General features: G+C 44.8%; 1 protein-coding gene across 2 annotated transcripts in view; it reads right to left on the minus strand.

The window, feature by feature from the left end:
• LOC119464503 (menin) overlaps positions 1–13015 on the minus strand; it is a 50545-nt gene extending 37530 nt beyond the window's left edge. The window contains exons 1-3 of one of the 2 annotated variants that reach the window (XM_049655745.1): positions 12133–13015; positions 3985–4134; positions 572–747 (exon numbers count right to left, since the gene is read on the minus strand). In XM_049655745.1, coding sequence (XP_049511702.1) covers positions 572–747; positions 3985–4134; positions 12133–12598 — 792 coding nt within the window. In that variant the 5' untranslated portion in view covers positions 12599–13015. The remainder of the gene's footprint in view (positions 1–571; positions 748–3984; positions 4135–12132) is intronic. The other variant, XM_049655746.1, reaches the window with a different exon arrangement.
• Positions 13016–21113: the final 8098 nt, after the last annotated feature.

Here is a 21113-nt window from a genome sequence, read left to right on the forward strand (position 1 = left end):
GTCGGAATTTGTTGAGTCTTTCGTTGTCTTCGAAGCAATGTCCTCTCTTGACAAGCCTCCTCTCTTGGCAAGAGTGGCCATGTTGCTTGCGCAAAAGCATGACCAACTAATATAGCTTAACTTAATAGTTTTCTTTTAGTGTCCCCTTTGATATAAGCTCAAGGCTCGGTACATGAGCATTTTTGCATTCCACTCACTAGCGAGTGGCTGCAGGGGCCAGAAATCAAAACCATGACATGATGCTAACCATAACAACTTAACTAAACCATTGTGGCAGCAAGCATGCGATAAGACGAGAAGGCCATATTCAAGGAGCCCAAACAGTACACCGGTCTCTGCATGCTTGAAACCCAAGTACAATCGTGGACAGATGAACAAGAAAGCATAAAGCAACGCCTATCTTACAGGTAATATAACAAAAGAGGGTGATTTCACGCCACTATGCATTCAGCCAGCAAAGACAGTGTTAACAACAAACGAAGTATCCAAGCCGGAATCTGAGAGTGGCAAATATGGGAACGAAGGACTGCTCCTCAACCTGCATTCTCGTTCACACTTCATTTTGTTTCACCTGTTGGAGGTTGACAAGCTCCGTGCTGTCTGTGGTGGGCGTGATGGTGGGGTTGATCGCGGAGACGAGCGCGGCCACCTCGGTCGCCCGCGTGCACGGGATGGCGTGGCCGTTGAGGTACAACCAGCTCTTGTCCTGCGGTATGGGCTGGCCTCGCCTGTCCTCATTGCCTTTGCCTGCGCAAGGACATGCATCCTTTTTCCAGTTGCGGGACCACACTCATGCGTCAGTGCCTTTAAGCACAAAACGCTTCCTCGTCCTGCTGTGAGCGATCTCAGAGGAGGGTAATCTGCAATCCAATGAAAACCACAGGAAGTCAACGCATCCAAACAAAAGGACTACTCGGCAAGCCGCTCATGATCCCAAAGTCGGCCCCCGCCATGAATGAGGCACAGTTTGTTCCTTCCTGCCATAAGAACATATTTTTTTCCTTCACTAATTCAAAGACAGTGAATAGATGAAACAACATGCGTATCTCCCTCGCCAGCATTTCAGAATTTAATGTGGCATTGATGAGTACTGTTTTTTAATTGCTGGTTCTTGTAATGCAGGGCCTACACTGGTGACACACATTCAATTTCAACGTAGTCAGCGATGCTATTGCCACTAAAGGGTGCCTCACCAGGCACCGGAAATTTGGGTTATAATAGAAATTGCACTTCAGAGAGCATTCTACTACAAGAATTTTCGAAAAGGGTTCCGCAGTAGCTGAGATATCGAATCAAATTAAATGTTACAAGGCCAAGGAGAGGCTATGACATCACACAAAGGTTTACGAACGTTTTGATTTGGCGAAGTGCCCCAGCGTGCTGCTGCGATCACTATAGCAGTGAAGAAGCCGAAGTTGGAAAAAGAATGGGAGGCCGTCATTACCACCAAGGAACAAGAAAAAAAAGATGCAGCAACAACTTTCACAGGCGTACATTCGGAAAGCTATTCACTATTCACTTGCTTCGACAATCAACTTTGATGGTTCTTGCGTAAATGTTTTTTATCACCATACAGTGAACTTTTGTGGATGCATTTGGTTATATTGTTTTTGTTTTATTTTCGCTAATTGGGACTTGTCTTGAGCCTTTCTGTTTTTGTTTTGTTGGAATCTGACGTAACATTACTTCGTGTACAGTCAACAACCAATTATTCAGACATCGATAATTCGGACATGCTTGATTATTTGGACAGCCCTGCAGCACCACCACTAGCCCCATGGACTATACAAGGACAATCGAATATTCAAACACCTTAGAACGCATCATGCGACAATTCAGACTCCGAATGCACAGCCGTGTGCTAAAAAAGCCACAGAGTCAAGGAAAATAGCGATATTTTCGTTCTGAGACGTCAGCGGCCATGTCGCCGAACCAAAACTAGCGAATCCCAGTCGGTCTAGTCATCGCCGATGACAATTCGGTGCACACATTGATTGTACTTTAGTATATCTGTGGTGACAACATGACATGCATCGCGATATGAGCCGTGATTTTGTAGCGATGCTTTTCGCGCAATTCTATAACACTCTTATCGTTCACTGTTCATGGCCGGCTGATCCCGTTGATAACACGTGCGGAGCATCACTCTGACCACTGATCAAGCGTGAAAAGGAATAGCATAATAGGCATTGCTAGAAAATTGCGGCCACTCGAATGTCTAGGCCTAAGGCAAGCGTACATGCGCGCAGCCTAATGCGTTGACAAACTTAGGCCGTATTCTTGGACGATCACTTTCGAAAGATACTTTCATTTTCACAATATTTTGCGTGACTAGCACTGGACGCGTCAACGGACGGCAATATTTTTGCACCGTGCTAAGATAGCGTGCTTGGCACTATGCCAAGAATAGCATCGCGCTCTGAAGCCGATGCGTCTTGCACTATAGTTAGGCAAAGTTGAAGGTATCTCCGAAAGTGACAATTTCAAGAATAAGGCACACCTTTTTGGGGCATTTGTGGAATAAAGTCCATTATTTCTGGGGGAATCAAATATTTCAGACTGCTGATAATTTAGATGTTTAGGCAGTCGCTGTTGATTCCAAATTATCAGTTGGCGACAGTACATCTTCAATGTGTCGCCACTTCTGAGTGTGTAGCTCTCATTCATGTTCCATGTCACCTGTCCTTTTAATGTCACGGACTGATAATACTCAACGAGGACCGCCAAAACGTTCGAATAATCAGGAGTCCAAAACACCGAATTCACCCAAAAGCAAGTGACTTAGTTCCACAAGTGTCTAAAGAAGGTGTGCCATATTCTCGAATCGTCACTTTCGAGATACCTCCGATTTGCGTGACCGTTGCTCAAGACACATTGGCATTAGAAGCAACGACATTCTTGGCACAGTGCCAAACACGCTATCTTTCACGTGACTATAGCGCAAGATATATCGGCGTTTACGAGCGACATCATGCTTAGCAGATCGCCAAGGTCATTATCTATCACCATGCAGAAACATTGCCGTGTGTCGATGCAACTGGTGCTAGTCATGGAAAATATTGCAAAAATTAAAGTACCTTTCGAAAGTGGTCATTCATCAATATAGAAAATTTTGTTAACACGTGTTGTTGCACGCACATATGAGTGCCCTTACCCTCGAAATTCCATGGCTGTGATTTTCTAGCAATGCCTTTAATGCTATTTCTTAATACGTTTCGTCAGTGGTCAGAGTGACGATTTGCAAGTGTTATCAAATGAATTAGCTGGCCATAAACAGTGAGTGATAACCATGGCATAGAATCGAGCATAAGGCATCGCTAAACAATCACGGCCTATATCTCGACCATTGTCATGCTGTTGTTACAGATAGACAAAAGTAAAGTAAATGCATTCACTGAACTCTTTTCAGCAAATACTAGATGAAGCAGGCTTCAGTAGTTTCAGTTTCGTGGAGTGTCGGCAACATGGCCGACAGCCATTCCAGCGATGCCTCAAAATAAGAGTATCGCTATTTCTGTTGGACTGGGTGGCCAAATTTAGCACAGGGTCGTGCAGTCGGAGTCCAAATTATCGCACGACGCGCTATAAGGTGTATGAAATTTCAGTTGTCTTCATACATCAAGTCTGTAGAGCCAGTGGCAGGGCCGCGGGCCTGTCCGAATAATCAAGCATGCCCAAATTATTGGTGTCAGAATAATCGGTCGTTGACTGTATTGTGGCCTCTATTGGGGTTCCACAAAACCTTTTCTTCGAAACTGAGAACACACTGGAGCGAGTGCCATCCAAAACCAAACGAAAGTTGCAAGTAGCTATTCTGTACGCAGCATAGCAGATTAACAAACAACTTCAGTGTGAAGTGCAAGGAGTGAAACTTGTACGACCACACTACCTGCGTAGCTTCTGTGGCGTTTCCTGCTAAGTATTAAATGGAGGGTGCCGCGACAGCTTCTTCCAGACTTGTGAGAAGCAGCGTGACACACATACCATGCCAGGTGACTTCAGCAGTCTCTTCACGCTCTTCAAAGATGACCCAGGCGTGGTCCTCCGACAGGGCCAGGTGGACATCCGGGAACCCCAGTGCCTGGCAAGCAGCGACTACAGCAAAGGCCACACCAAAGCAGTCCAGCTTGTTCCCTGCAGGATCCAGTGTTCATTTAGACAGAGCGCTTAGTAACACCAGATCTGCCAGCTAGCTTCAAGATTTAAGAAATACAGTCGAAAACAAACAAAAGAATACTAAAGTTTGGTGAAAATAACAAATAACAATAACAAATAACTGCTCATTATGTGAGCTATGAATGTTTTCATTTTAAGAATTCACAAGCTTAGTTTTCAGATTCAGACGCTCTATTTTTCTTGACTGTAAGCAATTTGTTGCTTGTAGTACTCAGACCTGTATGCAACGAATGTTTTCTTTCGTACGTGCTTGTTTGTTTATTGATTATTATTATCTTTTTTGTTTACGATGGCTTAATGTTTATTTGATGTTTATTATTGTTGTTTGTGTTACTATTTTAATAATATGTCGATTTTAGGTTGTAAATAAGCCCCCCTACAATAATTCCTTATGGGCAATGTAGGTATGTGCGTATCCAATGCAGATGGTGGAATTATGCGAAGCGAAGCTTAAGTAAAGCGGTTAATTAAATACTTTACAGCCAACGGAGATGCATACAATTTGGTGATGACAATTGCATGCACAGAAAAGCATGACATGCATGAAGCAACATATAGGGATTCTGTAGCTCCCGTGTCACAGTGGGACACACCCATTATGGAGGATCGGCCAAGAGCAGGCACACCCCAAGTGGCACACACTGAATGGCTAAATCAAAGAAAGTAAATCAATTCATGAAATACAATTAACCATTCTATTACCAGACCAGCGCGCTTTAGAGATATCTGTGGAATTGTACTTGGTGGGACATGGCCCTTGTGGAGGAGCTGCCAAGAAACCACTGGGGAATACTAGAGAGTTTTAGAATAGGGGCCCCAAAAGGTTGAGGCCCCAAAGAGCTTTGCGGGTGTTAGCGTTGGGGCATGCAGGAGTGATAAGTTTTAGTATAGGGCTTTGCATGTGCAGATTGCGTCTTGTGCTTGCAGCGCCACAACTGTGTCAAAGAAAAACTATTATAAATATTAAAATAAACTATACCATTTTATGATAGGAAGAGTAATTTTGACTTTCGTGTTTTTGCATTTAATTACAATTTAGAGGTTATTCTATTAGCAGCAAGGGATTTGTTGCACTTGATTTTGAGTAGCGAACTTTACATGCCTTCACCAGCCAAGCTAATCCATGTTAGGCCTAAGAGCCATGAAATCGACAATTGAATTCGAAATCAGCGGCGTCTAATGAATCTATCTTCATCACACACCTTATTTGAGAGGAAGCGATAACCGCAGTCACTTCTCCTAGCTTACGAAATTCACGCGTTACCACGAATCGAGCCCAGTTTGGTGCTCAGTTAGAGCCGCCGCTTCGATGGGTGCCACCATGTTGGTTGACGCAAAGCCTTTGGGGCAGCTTTTGGGGCTCCCGCTAAATCAGTGAAATAGCAAAACCCAAACGCAGTTGGCGTCTCGCGCATGCGCATTGGCTTCGACACTATTTCTTCGGGGCCTCAAAACGTTTGGGGCCCCTATTCTAAAACTCTCTACTGAATGGTTATATGAAAGAAAATAAAGTAAATCAAAGAATCTGTCAAATCTAATTCACCATTCCATTGACAGATCGGTGTGCTTTACAGATGCCCGTGAACTAACATTATATGTGCAGGTTCTATGTACAAAGTTGTTTTTTTTTTCCGGGGATGGGGGGGACAGGAAACAGAACTGGCCGTATGTGGTCAGAATACAAGGTTTATATGAGCCACGTTGTGGGTACCTTCATATAAACTTTGTATACATAATCCACAAATCTGCTCGGCAAGACAGCATAGCCGTACGTCCTTAGTGCGTCTCAATGCAAGTAGCAGTGCCCAGAATCCCTTTACCAACTTATTTTTGTGTGTTGGGGCATTTAAAATCTGGGAAAAGCAGGGTCCTAAAGCTTTGAGAAGGTGACGGCCCCAAAGGCCATGTAACCCTTGCTGATGCGGCTACATGCGCGTCATTGAATATTTGAACAGCCAACTTATGGTCCTCGAGCAGGAAGAGTTCCTTTAACATTGGTCAACACACTTTGCGATAATTAGGAACAATTGTGTGCCATTGCCTATGCTGCCATATTGGTCAGACCAGTGTACTGCATGCCATTTTTTGTGTTTGCGACAGCTTTCTTTGTTGTTTGTCCTTGAAACTTGTGCTTGTGCTCAAGGATATTTTATTCCTGAACTGCCCTTCAAACTGTTGTGTGCAATGTGAATTTTTTTTGTAGTATGTTAATTTCTATTAGAAGCTTTAGCTTTTGAGAAGTCCCTGTTTTCATGTCTCTTGACGTGTGACTGTCGCAAATTGCTGACCTTTGTTGATTTTATATGTTCTGTTAAGTCTATTAAACTTCTCTTTCTGACATTCATCACCATGTATGTATAAGCGACAATTTGTTTATATGCAACTGTGTTCGTGTTCTCTGTTGCTTTAGGTAGCAATGTATGTTACCACAGTGCTAACAGACTGCAATAATTTTGTAACACTTGCCTTGTGCATAGTGCACAGTAGGTAATATTGCATTTTGTGAGGGCTATTGTATCGTCATCATCTTCCACAGTGTTCCCATTGTCGTTTGTTGGAATGAAGTTTTTCTAAACAGCTTTCAAACATATCGGAGTGCTCAAATGCAGTGTCTTCGTGTGAGACATTGTAAAATAGTTGTTTGTTGTCCTTTCTGTTATCAAGTATGTTTGCGCTGTACCATTTCTTCTAGATTGTACAGTTTCCTTGTATTCCGTTTCCTGTATGCTGTAGCACCTATGTCGAAATAAATTTTCTTGACAAGCAACGCAGCCAACACACTTTGTGAAAATTAGGAACAATCGTGTGCCGTTGCTCATGCTGCCATATTAGTCAGACCTGTGTATTGTATACCACCATTTTCTTGTGTTTTCAATCGTATTATTTGTTGACTGTCCTTCAAACTGGTGTTTGTGGGCAATGTGGACTTTTCGCAGTATGGTCTTTTCTTTTACTAGCTTCTAAGAACTCTCTGTTTTCATGTCTCTTGTCACATCACTGGCGCAAATTACTGACCTCTGTTGATTTGATCCGGTCTGCTCAAGTCTACGGAACTTTTCTTTCTGGGCCACGGTCAGAAAAGTTTGGGAGGATTCGCAAGGAAAGATTCTGTTTAATAAGCAAATATAAAAATATTCCTGATATGCTAACATGCAGAAAAGTAATATTAGCTACCTGCATATGGTTGGTTCTACATTCGTGCCACCAGTACACAAACAATGACATTAACTACTTAATGCCTTAAAGTTTTAATGTCAATCATTTATTGATTTATTTGCACTTATTGCAATAATGGTATTAGAACTTAATGCTAATTGATACATAGTGCAATTTCACAACTCCCTCGGCTATCAAATGCCCACTCTCGCTCCCTTTTTAGCAGTTACGGCTGTACGTGAGAGATACATTTCTGAAGTACACTAAAATAATTCTACATAAAATATGCCTATTAATGTTCTTAGTGTTACTTGAGCTTTTACCCACTAAATGCTTTTCCTTTTCCTGTGAGTGTGTGTGATATGGGATTGCAAAACGAACTTACTGCATTCATTGCTGCCATCATTGTCACATTTGATGCCATTAAAAGTATGCATGCAGCGCTGACTTCAGATACAATGGCATTAAGAAACTTGAGGCCCTAGGCACTTAATATTATGAGTGTGCAAATAGTATTTTTTGAGACTAAATCAAATACAGATCTAATAGTGACAGAAGCGAATCAAATATCTAAAATTTTTCTGATAATTTCTGAATAAATTAAAGCCTTCTCACTATAATATCAAATAATTTTTCACATTGTGGTATTCACGGCATCAGAAAGTTGTCATTACACAGAACATTATAAATCATGCTTTATTCAAAGAACAAAGGACATCAGGAATAACTAACCAATTTGTTTCAAAACAGAGCATACGTGGTGCTGCGTTATCAGATAAAGCTTAGAAAGGCAGCATTGTTGGCCTAGTTGATAACTGTGTTCGCCTTCGCGACCACATCAGAAATGTCTGCTTCATCTATAAATAGCACCAAACAGTATATACTGCCGAATGCCATGTCTAAGCAACATTTATTGCGAGTGATCAAGTTGAGTCGAGAAGGTTTGACTGACTGAGTGATGAAGCGTGCTCTAGTATGTTATATCCACTGTAGATGGGATGAGTTCTAGCATGTTTTTCTTACATTTCATGCTTGATCATGTGCAGTCAACAATGTGAGGTATTCGAAAAGTATTGAAAAAATATTCAGGTTTTCAAGTAATTGACATCCAATTCAAGGACCGAATCACTACAAGGTCAGCATGCTCGGCCAATGGCTCGGTGGGAGCCTGTAATTCCTACCTCCGGATTACAACAGACACCGCTATAATCCCGGAGGCAGGGGCACGTGATTCAAGTTTGCAGCGGCCATCACAACCAGCACCCTCCAGTGGTGCAGAGGAGGAAAGAGGGGAGGGGCCGTAACCAGATCCTCAGCTCTTGCAGCAGGTATCTAGCAAATGAGGCATTGGTCAGTTCTAATGGACATAACCAGTTGCTGGCTTAACCTCTAGGCTATCATGCATTTCATTCACTGTACTGCACAAGACCATTATGAAATCGCGAGATGAACATTTAGGAACCCCAATACTGCAATCCTGACTAACAATTCGTGCCAAGCTCTCCGCACATCTTACACGCAATGAGCTTCCCTTTCCTCATCCCACCCCCCTAGTTCACATGGACATTTTCTCCAAGCTATTTGAGAACTATCCGTACTCCTTCATTAGATGCGTCACATTAAACTATCTTCTACAATGTTCCGCATGACAAGAGACACAGACTATTCTCTGCACCAATGCCTTACCAAGAAATTTTTGTAACGAGACTTTCTGCATTGCAGTACCTTGAATTCATAGATATTTGATATGGCCGGTCACATATAGCTTACTCTGCTGCTAGTAGGGCACCCTAAATAAACAATGCAATGCAAGAGTGACGCACATTTATGAAGTCGGCAAAAAATGTTACATTTCTGGCATTTTATATTTAGCTTGAATCTGGAATAAGTGCTGACCACAAATACAGCATTAATGCATGTCCTTACCCTTGCCAACCGTGCTTATGTGCCCAGAATGCGTAGCAACTCTGCATGTCGGCACTTCCTCAATTCCACCATACGCGCATTGCTTACAAATGTGGCAACCTTCCTCTGATAAAAATTGGGAACATGAACGCTTTAGCACATAATGAAAAAAAAAAAAAAAGTGAATGGTACTGGGAAAAAAAAAAAGGAAGTAGGGGGGGGGGGGGGGTATTTACATGCTATTTCAGATGCTCATTCAGAGTGAATAAAAAAGTGCTTGTTCACAAATAGCCCTTTCAGCCACATTGTGCACATATTGAGATGCAACTTCATACTTTATAATGTTCCCACTAGTGACTATAAGGAAGAAAAAACTTGAACATGGCAATGAATGTAAACGTAACCACCAGCTAATAAAAAACAAATGTCACAAACAGACTTGCGCACGTTACAGAAAAAAAAGAAACCGTTTACAAATTACAATTACTTCATTCATAAATGTAATCGATTACAGTTACTAATTGCTGTTCCAGAACTGTAATTGAGCAACTGTTAAATGTAATCGATTACTTTTGCTCATTGTGCGAGCTGGACAGAAGAGCAGCATTATAACACACACTTTTAGCCCAATATGCTCAATGGCACATCGCTTGTATCTGTTTGCTCGGTGAAGCCCAGCACTTCATTGTTGCCAGTGCTCGGAGTAGGTGCAGTGAAAAGCTGAAAAAAATCACCTGTAGTTGATTTCCTTTCATCAACGTCCAATGTGGTCATTGCTATTGAGCCTCAGCAGCGCCACTTCAAATTGTCCACCAACATCTAGTCGAGCGTTAATTAAGATGAGGAAACAAATACTGAGCATCCGATTTGCCTGCCTGAACATGCATACCTACGAGGCTGCTGCATGGCACGGCTGCGGGTGTTATACTGCATAGCGCCCGCAAAATTCAAGTGCTCGAAGCTGCATTGCCAGTTACAGCTTGTCTTGGCAATAAAATTGTAACAGTTTACATGTAATTGGTTACTGAAAAAGTAACTGAATTACAGTGTGTGCTACCGAGTAAAGTAATCTTGATATCACAAAACTATGGAAAAATTTAATTGATTACAATTACATGTAATTCATTAAATACAAGTCTGGTCGTAAGTCGCTGGATATACATACGGCTAATGCAGAAGAATGGTATTTTAGGAGGTGTAATCTATATCACTGCCACTAATTACTCTTCTGTCCTGCTTGAGAAGGCCCTAAAATCAATGACAGGCGCATCTACTTGTAACGGACACTTCAGTTCTTTTCGCGATACACAACATCACACTTTAAAACTCAACACCCATAATCAAATAATTTTTGATAATTACGATGACTGACCCGACTCAAAAAAATTTTGGGAGGTTTCGGCATGCCAGAAAAATATCTAAATTTAATTTGAAGGAACATTGTCATAAGTCACGACTGAGGGGCATAATGAATACAAACGTGCCGCCCCAGTTAGTAAAGTATAAAAATGCAAACGGTGGCTCGTTGCTAATGATTAGTTAAACCCCTCAGCAGAGGTATAAAGCACACACACACACACACACACACACACATCAAAACAAGTGCCCTGCTGTGATACCACGCCAACAATATGGAGACTATAAATCTATTCGTCGGCAACGCAGCTGCACAGCAGTTCACAAGCTGTCACGACGGAGGGAGACGGTCCTGGCGGCACAAAAGAATTCCTCTTTGACTTTATAATAAGCGGATTTTCTTTTCTTAAATGTCTCCATTCGGTCACTGACACGGAATGCCTACACGTGCTCATAGAAAACCAAAAGACACGGCGCTGAAAATGTAAACTTAATAAATGAATAAAGTATGTGTGTGTGTGTGCGCGCACGCGTGTTAAGACAAAAAAAAAAAATATTGTCAAGTGTCCTCATCAACGGAGGAGTGTTACTTTCGCGACCATAATCGCCGCGAACCGTAAGTACAACCGCAACATGTCACTCCGTTTATTACGATGTAGCGGTGTTCTATTCCAACCGCCGGGCGCGTGTAGGAGCTTGTAATACACCCGGCACGATCTGCAGAACAAAAGAAAGCGAGTTCCACACAAGTGCTCTGCAGTCTTTTTTTTTTTTTTTTTCCCTTCCTTTTCTTTCGTTTCGACACACTTCGAGCGAGCAACCGCGTAGCTGACGTTTCTACGAAGACTACGATTCTCGGCGTTTTGCGAAAGGCCAAATCGAAGACAATCCACCTCGGCGCTGCGATAAGCGCGCGAAGCCGACTCGGATCAACGGATCGAGAGCTAAGTTCAAAGGAGTTGAAACGCGCTGTCAGACGCGATCAGCTTGCGTGATGCCTCACGGCTCGAGGTGTCAACTACGCAACAAGCCACCGGCCACTGTAGCCTGCTGTGTCTGTCCAGCGGGCCAACTTTGGGCCAACGTGCGTCTGAGGCGACATCTTCGCAAACGCTAGCCAACCTACGGCCGATATTTCCTTATTCTTTCTTCCCCGCCCTCCTACACCTTCTCCCTCGCCATCTGTTTCCAAAACGAAAGTGAAGATCGCGCACTGCTTTGCTGGCCACTGCTATACACGAAGCAATCGATCACCACGCTTTACCGGCAGTCGTCGAAAGAAAAAAAAAAAAAAAAAAAGGGGGGGGGGGGGGGGCGAAGAGAAGCAGGCTCCCCTCTCGACACGAACGGTCGCCCGAAAGTTACGTAACGCTGCAACGCGGGTTTTTCCCAGAACGTCGCCGTCCCGTTGTGCTCCCACTTACGTCAGCGTAGGAGAGAGAGAGGACCTGCTCGCGACTCCACCGTAAATAAACAGCCAAATCTCCCATCGATTACGCGCGTGCATAGGCGAGGGTGGAAAACGCACAACCGACTTACCGGTGAGATAACTGTAGAGGGACTGGAGGTGAGGCCGATCCTTGTAGTAACTCCTCGTCAGCGACGACCAGATAGCGTCCGACACTCGCTTGATGAGATCACGCATACCGGCCGGAGAGTCCGTCTCGATGGCGCTCAGGTCGAGCGATCCCTTGATCTGACAGGCGAACTTGGCGTGCAGCGCTTCAATGGGACCGATCTCGACAACGGGGAAGCACGGTTGCCGCTGATCGCCGCCTGACGCCGGTTCCACGTTGCGATGGAATGTCAGCAGGTTCTCGATGTACCCGATCACGATGGACAGCAACGCCAGGTCCGGCTCGTTGTCGCTCTCGAGCTGCGCTCGAAAGAACTCGACAACGTCGTCCACTTTGCGCATCGGAAAATGACGCTTCACGCCAGCACCGAGCGCCATGTTTGTTTTGAGTCCGCTGCGCAACGCCGCGCGCGGCGCGCGCATGGACATCTCCGCCGTGCGGTTTTTTTTATTTTATTATCTTTTTTTTTTTTTTAGTCCGCGCAGCCGCCGTGGGAGGCGCGCGTCGCGACTTACCATTCCGCTTCGCGCAGTGAACAAATAAGAAAGCTGCCGCATTGACTGCGTCACGCGTAGAGTTTATGGCGTCATGCGTGACGCGCGTATTTGAGACTGTTCTTGGAAGGCTAAAGAGCGCGGAGAAAAAAAAAAAGGTAACGGACGAAATAAAGCGTTGGCAATATTATTAGCTGCTGTTGGCAGTTTTGATGCCTTTATTTCGTCTATAATTGTGTCGTGTTTTACGTCTTACTATTCTGTGAAATCGGTATTACTTGTTCGCAGTCTAATGTGGCGGAATTCCCTAATCTTACTATTTACAAAAGCAGCTTCAAACGCTTCTATTCGCACCTGCTGACACGCGCGTCAAAAGAGAACGTCGACATCGGCTAGTTTGTCTTTTCGGTATGCATTGTTCTACGTCCGCGTCCGGAGCGCTGTCTTGTTTTGAAACGTGTAACCAACGCAGCGCGTCGTTCTGATATTTGCAGGCGGCCATATGCATAGGTCATGCCAGTGCAAGTCCCCCTGTACTTATTGTTACTGAGAGAGTGTGTATGCGTGCTTTTCACGACATATGGAACATATTTGGGATGACGCGCGACCCCGCCGAACCGTCGCAGTAATGCATGTGATGATCTGCTTTCACTCGGCATCTGAACGAATGGAGCTGACTATTCAAGACACGCGCGTGACGATCTTTTATTATTATTATTATTATTATTATTATTATTATTATTATTATTATTATTATTATTATTATTATTATTATTATTATTATTATTATTATTATTATTATTATTGGGTTTTACGTGCCTGAACCACCATCTGATTGTGAAGCACTCCGTAATGGGGGACTCCAGATTAATTTATACCATCTGGGGTTCCTTAACGTGCACCTAAATCTAAGTACACGGGTATTTTCTGCATTTCGCCCCCGTCGAAATGCGGCCGCCATGACCGGGATTCGATTCCGCGACCTCGTGCTTAGCAGCCCACGTACGTGACGATATGCGCGGGAACCTGCGGAACGAACGTGCCTTTCCGAAGTAGTGCTAAAACCGAAAAAGCAATTCACGCATAAACTCCACTGAAGCTGCCTAAGTATGCGCAAGCGTGGTGCCACTTGCTCATCTCCACGCAGCGCGGTGTCATTATCAATCATATAAAACTTGATCCGACCAGTATAAACACTTATCAACCCTTATCGGTTGTTATCAACCTTATCGGACACGATCCGACCTTTATCAACCCTTAACAATCGTTATTATTTTCAACCATATCTCAATCGATCCGATCCTTAATTATCGACCTTATCGGACATGATTCGACCATTATCGGTCTTTATCAATCTTATCAGAACTGTTCTGATTATTATAAGCCCTTATTGCTCTTTAGCGTCTTATCCATCCGCGTCGAATCATTCTCAACCGTTCTGAAACCCATATAACCCCTCATTACTCTTTATCCTTATGAACTCATTGACTGCTTATCTGTCAGTTTTGCGCGACGCGAAGCGCATGAGCCCTCAGAGATCGGTGGAATTTCGGTCGGTGAAGGATGTGCCCCAACGGAAGGCACATCCCGCGACCACCGAAACGCATCGGGGATGTGCGTATTTGGCATTAAATTTTCGCAAAGTCGGAATTTTCCCGATGTCTATAATGCTCCAAGCCGGCTCTACATGAGGTCCTGGAGATGGCTTTTACTCCATCATCACCAAATCCTTCATCAAAGCCTTCATAGAAACCGCCGCCGGGCACCCACTGGTTCAAATGGGTACAAGCGCCGTACCCCTGCCTGGCGTTCGGCTTCCTTCAAGGATGATACGCTTGGGAAAGGAGCCTGCGCCCTGAATTCCCGTCGAAACCCTCGTGAGCCCACACACAAAAAAAGTGATGTTTGGGCCGCTCCCATGGCGGCCATTTCCCATGTGGCGCCCCAAGCACCTATTGAGGTGGGGACGCCTTCGGGTTGAAGACAAACACCCCTTTCCAGGCGTTGAGGTCCCATAATGGCCGAGCACCAGGCCGGGAGCGCGCTTGTACCTATTTTACCGGTAGGTACCCGGCGGCAGCACTTGCCTCCCAGCCGCGGCGGATGCTCTTCAACGAGGCCGTCTTGGACAAAAGGCGCCTCGAGACCACGCCTGAAATCTTTGTTGGGCCCTCTTTCGAGATGTGAACCCTTACGAGAGCCGAGCACCAGGCCAGGGAACATCTCTACCCATTAGAAAAACCGGTGGGTTCCCGGCGGCACCGGGATTTGAACTCGGTACCTCCCGCATACGACACGGATGCCCTACCGCGAGGTGGCCTAGTGGTGGCCTAGCGTAAGTCCCCCCAATCTGCGCAGACAATCGTAGATCGCAACAGTTTACATTTGCAGTTGTACCGATAAGAACAATGGGAACTGCAACGTCACGCTACTCAGACAAACAGTATATATCTGCATTGCATTAGGCGCGTCCCGCAATGCATTCCCGGCCGTCACCATGGGTAGGCCGCGGGTGCAGCGTACGGCAGAAGAAGAGGCTGCCGTACGCGAACGTAAGCGCGAGCGCGATCGTTCCCGCAAGGCCGATCCCGTGTATCGGCAATTGCACGTAATCCGTGAAAGTGTGTATGTGCGTGTAATCAACGGCTACATGATCTAAAATAAAGGCTATACATGTAAATTTACGAAATGTGTCTTCATTCAACTTCAACGTTCAAAAAATACGACCCTAAACAAGCAATCAAATCACATATATGCATCACATTGGGTCGCTCAGCACTTCTTGGGTTCGTTGCGTGGTCGTTGGCTTTGGACTTTGATTTTAATTCAGTTTGCATGGGCGAAAGCATCGCGCTCAATCATTTTTCTTTCAGAAAGGGGCTTAATTTTTTTTTTACATATTACAAAGAACTATCAAAAAATTTGTCGCAGTTTCAGGTGAAACTGCGACAGACTTGGGCGCAGAAGGGGTAGGGTGTCACTGCAGGTCCTGAACACACTGAAGATTACGGAAAGCAAGAACTTTACGTTGTCCAGCCCATACATTGAAATGTTAACAGTCGAAGCTAGATGCGCACAATGTGTTTTTTCTGTGCTGTACAGCCCACCGGACGGTGACATAAAAAAACGGGTCTCCTAGATTATGTGTCAAGAAATCAGCTTCGTTTGTTTCTTTCTGGTGATAGAAACATTGATGTACAAGCTGTATCACTGTCACAGAAAGAGTTTGTATCATTGTTGCATGCTTACGGTTTTTCTAATCTTATCGATGCCCCGATGCGTGTTACATGCTCCAGTTCTACAACCATCGACATTATAATCACTAATTTTGATGGCAGAACGACTTCCGGTACAATTATGTCTGACATCAGCGATCACCTTCCTGTATTTGTTTTTTTTTCTATGCACAGCCCCCATCAAACTCCTACCAGTAATTCTTTGCAATATCAGCGAATTGATGCAATTACTTTAGATCGTTTTTCGAACTGCCGTTACTGTGCTTGAATGGTGCGACGTGTTGTCTACATTGTCTTTGAACAATGTAGAAGATTCATATAATGCACTCATAACAAAAATCAAAGTTGTATATGAGAAATGTTTTCCATTACAACGCATTCGGAAGCAAAAAGCCAGAAAGCCTTGGATCACGTACGAATTGACATGCAAAATAAAAACAATAGATAAACTGTTTGCCCAGTTTTTGAAATCCAAACAACTTTCAAAGTGGCAGACATACAAAAAATATCGCAACCAGTTAAACCGGGAGCTCAGAGTAGCTAAAGTACACTATTTTAAGAACGCATTTTCACATTCAGCTAACAAAAGTGTGAAGAATCCATGGGACCATCTAAATAAAATTCTAAACTGCCGTTCTAAAAACATTGTTACATCGCTTACAAAAGATGGGCTTGCACTGAGTTGAGAAGACCTCCCTAATGAATTTAATAACTTTTTCATTAATATTACTGAAACGTTGTGCTGTTCTAGCACTCCCACAAACTACGTCCATCACGCACCCGGTGTTTGACATTCTCTTTTCATGTTTCCCACAACAGAAAGTGAGATAATTACAGTGTTTTCGAATCTTCGAACAAGTAAAGCTGAAGACAAAGATGGATTTCAAATCAAACCTTTTAAGTATGTTATCGACTTGTTAGCTCCAGTGATTATGCACATTTATAACCTTGCTCTTGGTACAGCAGTTTTTCGCAAAGAAATGCAGGTAGCGAAAGTTACTGTCATCCATAAAGGGGGTGAAGCATCAAACTTGTCTAACTATCGACCAATCTCGATTCTTCCAGTGTTATCAAAAGGCGTAGGAAAAGTGATATATACCAGAATTAACAAGTTCTTAATGAAACTTGATGTCTTATTGTCAATTTGGTTTCCGACAGAAAATGTCCACAGAAGCAGCATTGATGAAGCAAAATGACATTATAATTGATGGATTTGAAACAAAACAATTAGTACTTGGGATATATGTAGACTTTTCAGAAGCTTTTGATCTCCTAAATTACGACCTAATAATACAAAAACTCCAACGCTACGGAATAACAGGAAATAGCGTAAGATTATTGGAGTCCAACCTGCAACACCGAAAACAGATGATTGTTCATAACCGTGCATTTTCCAGACTAGCACCCATCTGATACGGTGTACCACAAGGAAGCATTTTAGGGCCTCTACTGTTCCTTCTTTACATTAATGATATATTTTTTGCCCCAGTTGCAGTAAATATCATAGCATATGCCGATGACTTAACCATGTTAATTTCAGGTAAAACACAACATGGATGTATTTAATAAAGGCAATTATTTTTTGAAATACTTGTGGCAATGGGCACTCAAAAGCTGCTTGAAGATTAATACAAATAAAACTAAAGGCATTCTGTTTAGACCGAAAAACAGAATATATCACTGTAACTTTGATCTTGTTTTAGGGAATAGTAAAATTGAGATCGTACCAGCTGTAAAAAGCTTAGGCGTGGTTTTTACTGAATCACTTAGTTGGGATACGCATGTCGATAGCATAAGGTTAAGAATAAACAGAATAAACGGTATGGTGAATCACCATAGACATGTACTTCCTCAACAGGCAAAGATCTTCATATGTAATGTATACATACTACCAATTATTTCCTACTGTTTTATGATATGGGGCAAAATGACGAAACAAAATGAACAAAAAATTCTTGTTGCTCAAAAACGAGCAATACATCTAATCGCGAATGTACCATGGTACACACACACTAACCCATACTTCACTGCTTTTCATATCCTCAAAGTCACCGAGTTGTATCCCTACAAGTTATTGATCATGTACAAAACCGCAGTTCTGGGTAATAATGACAGACTCTTGTCCTTATTCAAACTAAACCGTCCCATACCTGCTTACAATACCCGAAATTCTGTCCAATGGTGTCAACCTTTTTGTCGCACTACATATCGCCAACAGTCTCCATCATATGTCTTACCAAGGTACCTTAATATTCTTAATGCAAAAAATGGGGGATTTTCTAGCGTGTCACTAGGGGCGCGCGAATACAGTCAACTCCCGTTAGTTGGACCTTCATTAATTCGACTTTTCGCTTAATCCGATAACGCACTGGAAACTCCTGGCGAAAATTTATGCAAGTTGATATGGAAGAAAAACCCGTTTAGATCGAACGCGAAAGCGTGCTGCTTCGAATTAATTCGACCCTCCCCCCTCCCTCCATCTCATTCACACATGCAGCGGTTTCTATAAAGTTGAAGATATAAGAAATTGTGTACAAATGACGACGCCGTCAGCAACTAGATAGGTCACGCCGAATGCAATGACGAGATAGCCACCGAGTGCGACTGTTGGAGGCTGGGCTCAATGTTGCGGAATTCTTCCAATGCGAAGTACAATGCTAAGGCAGCGCTTAAATGTATGTCGCCGATATTCGCCACATATGCTGCTTGGGTCGTCTATAATTGAGTGCTTATTTTACGCCCTTTGTCTAATAGCTATTTGTCACCAAATAATCCAAGAAGTAAACAAACGTTATACTTCAAGTGTTAAAAAACTGTCAGCCCTTCCACTGGGGTGCAGATGGAAGACCAGCAAAGCTGTACTATGGTGGGAATTATGTATTTCAAATTGTGCCTGTTAAGATGTGATGGTGTAATTGGTTATTTGAACTATTAAAGAATGAGAAATATATATGATCCGGTAGTTTTCATTTATTTAGTGACCACAGGGACCACGGCCTTGATACATCGCCATAGGGTGCACAGCAAAAGTTGGCACGTTCTTCATAAACACGTCCCCAACACCGCGCGCGTTCGGTGCGAACGCGGGCAAAACGCCGCCGCCGTCGACAACAGTTCTGCGCGTTGTTTGTGTGACCGCACACAACCACAGTCAAAACGCTGGCGTGAGCAAGCGCGACAGCAGCAGCGGGCAAAGGGTCATGCGGTCTATCGCTTCAACGGAAACTGAGCGGCGAAAGCTGCAAGCACAGCGCATACAAAGGTACGAGTCGTGTTGCAGATCGCCTTCAAGATACGGTGCGCGCGACCGCCCGGCGCCGCGCTAAGTACAAGTTGCTTGCAGAGCAGAAGCCGCAACCCCTCCCTCCCGCGCTGCCTTCACGCTGTCCTCCTTTCGCGTGGGAGATTGAGTCGCCAGTTCCCCTTGCACCCGGTCGCAAGATACGCATTTGGTGCCGCAGCTAAACGTCGCCTCCCCTCCCTCCCGTCCCCCACGGCCTTTCGCGCAACGGAAGAAGTCGCGTTTGCTCTCAGCCGTGCGTTCGCTGCGCGTGAAATCGCGCGTCCCTCGCGCGCTTTCACTCGCACATACAGCATACGGCCAATGATAGTTTTACAGCGAAAGCTGTATATGGCTAGGCAAAACGAAAAACCGTTCGTCCAATGTTTCGATAAACGTCTCCATTGGCTGCGCCGTCAGTTACGTCGTTCTCTACGTCGCACCGAAGCGTGCGCGCCATTGGCAGCGCCGTTAGTGACGTCGTTAGCGAACGCGTTCCCGCCATTGCCACGTTGACGCTGCTTCGCCCGCAACGCCGTCTCCTCGGCTCGCCGCCAAGCATACGTGCCTTCGCATCGCTCCGGAGGAAAGCCCTGAATGCCAAATTATTCAACAAGGTCCAGCTCTAAGACACAGGTCAGCTCGTCTAGTACGTTATCCGAACCTCCTGGCCAATTTCTGTTCTGATCGGACCAACATATTGTGAGTTTCAGTGTTTTTGTCACGGACCTGGCAGGGCGCCCAGCTAGCCCTAAACGCTGGGAGTGTACGCCTTCCGTCAAGTAAGCCAAAGGCCCGGACTCCTGCAGGCATCAATGGCTCCAAAATTTGTCACCGACGCTGATGGATGGACTACCCGAGCATCAAAACGTTCCCAAGGTGCGCAGCACGTTGCAACGCTTATTTTGCGTCAGCCAACTGGCTTTTTCCTACCTCAATGAAGCCCACGAACGCTTCACGACGCGCTGAGCGTCTCAGCGGCCCTGACCGCTGCAGAGGCTCGCGCCGCTACAGTAGACATCAAAAATGAAAAGAACTTGGCTATAATAAGCAGTGATGACCCTTCGGCGACGGAAAAGCTCCAGCGTATTAACGAAACCACCCTTAATGGCAAAACTTACCCAGTCCACATCTATATCGCATCGCCCCACAACTCGTGCAGAGGAGTGATTCACAACGTGGAATTGAACACCCCAACCGAAGAACCGAGCACCCAATTATGAAATTATTGCGGCTCGTATGATGGGTAAAACATCCACTGCAATCATAACTTTCAAGGGCTCGCATGTACCACGCCAGGTCATCTTCGGCGGAGGTGTATACCGCTGCGTCCCTCACCGACCCAAGGCGCAATTTTGCTCAACATGCTTTGCTATAGGCCACAAATCAGACGTCTGCCGTGACAGTGGAAAACCAAGGTGCAGAACATGTGGAAAAACGGCCGGGGATCATGTAGATGATCATGACTGCAAACCCGGCTGCCCTAATTGTGGCAAGGACCACAAGGCCGATGACCCGACTTGTGAAGTGCGACAAGCAGCTGATAAAGCGGTCAGAGAGGCGGCCTACCTGAAGCGTTTACAACAACGCGAGGACGACAAACAAACGAACACAGTCACCATCGCAAGCCGAAGCCCAAGCCCAAAACGCAACTCCGACAACATATCGACAGACAGAAGCCGTCAACAGTCACGGGGCCGCTGTCCATCCAGGGGCCGCAGTCCATCCAGGGGCCGCAGTCCATCCAGGGGCCGCAGCCGATCCAGGGGCCGCAGCCGATCCAGGGGCCGCAGCCGATCCAGGGGCCACTGCCAGTTCGGGGTCCCCAGCCAGTCTGGGAACTACAGCAAGTCCGGGAGCCGCGTCCAATCCGGGGACCGCAGCAGGCCCGGAGGACGCAACCAGTCTCCGGATCACAGCCAGACCCGAGGCC

This window comes from Dermacentor silvarum, chromosome 9 (assembly GCF_013339745.2).
Source record: "Dermacentor silvarum isolate Dsil-2018 chromosome 9, BIME_Dsil_1.4, whole genome shotgun sequence".
In the NCBI taxonomy this organism is placed as follows: Eukaryota; Metazoa; Arthropoda; class Arachnida; order Ixodida; family Ixodidae; genus Dermacentor; species Dermacentor silvarum.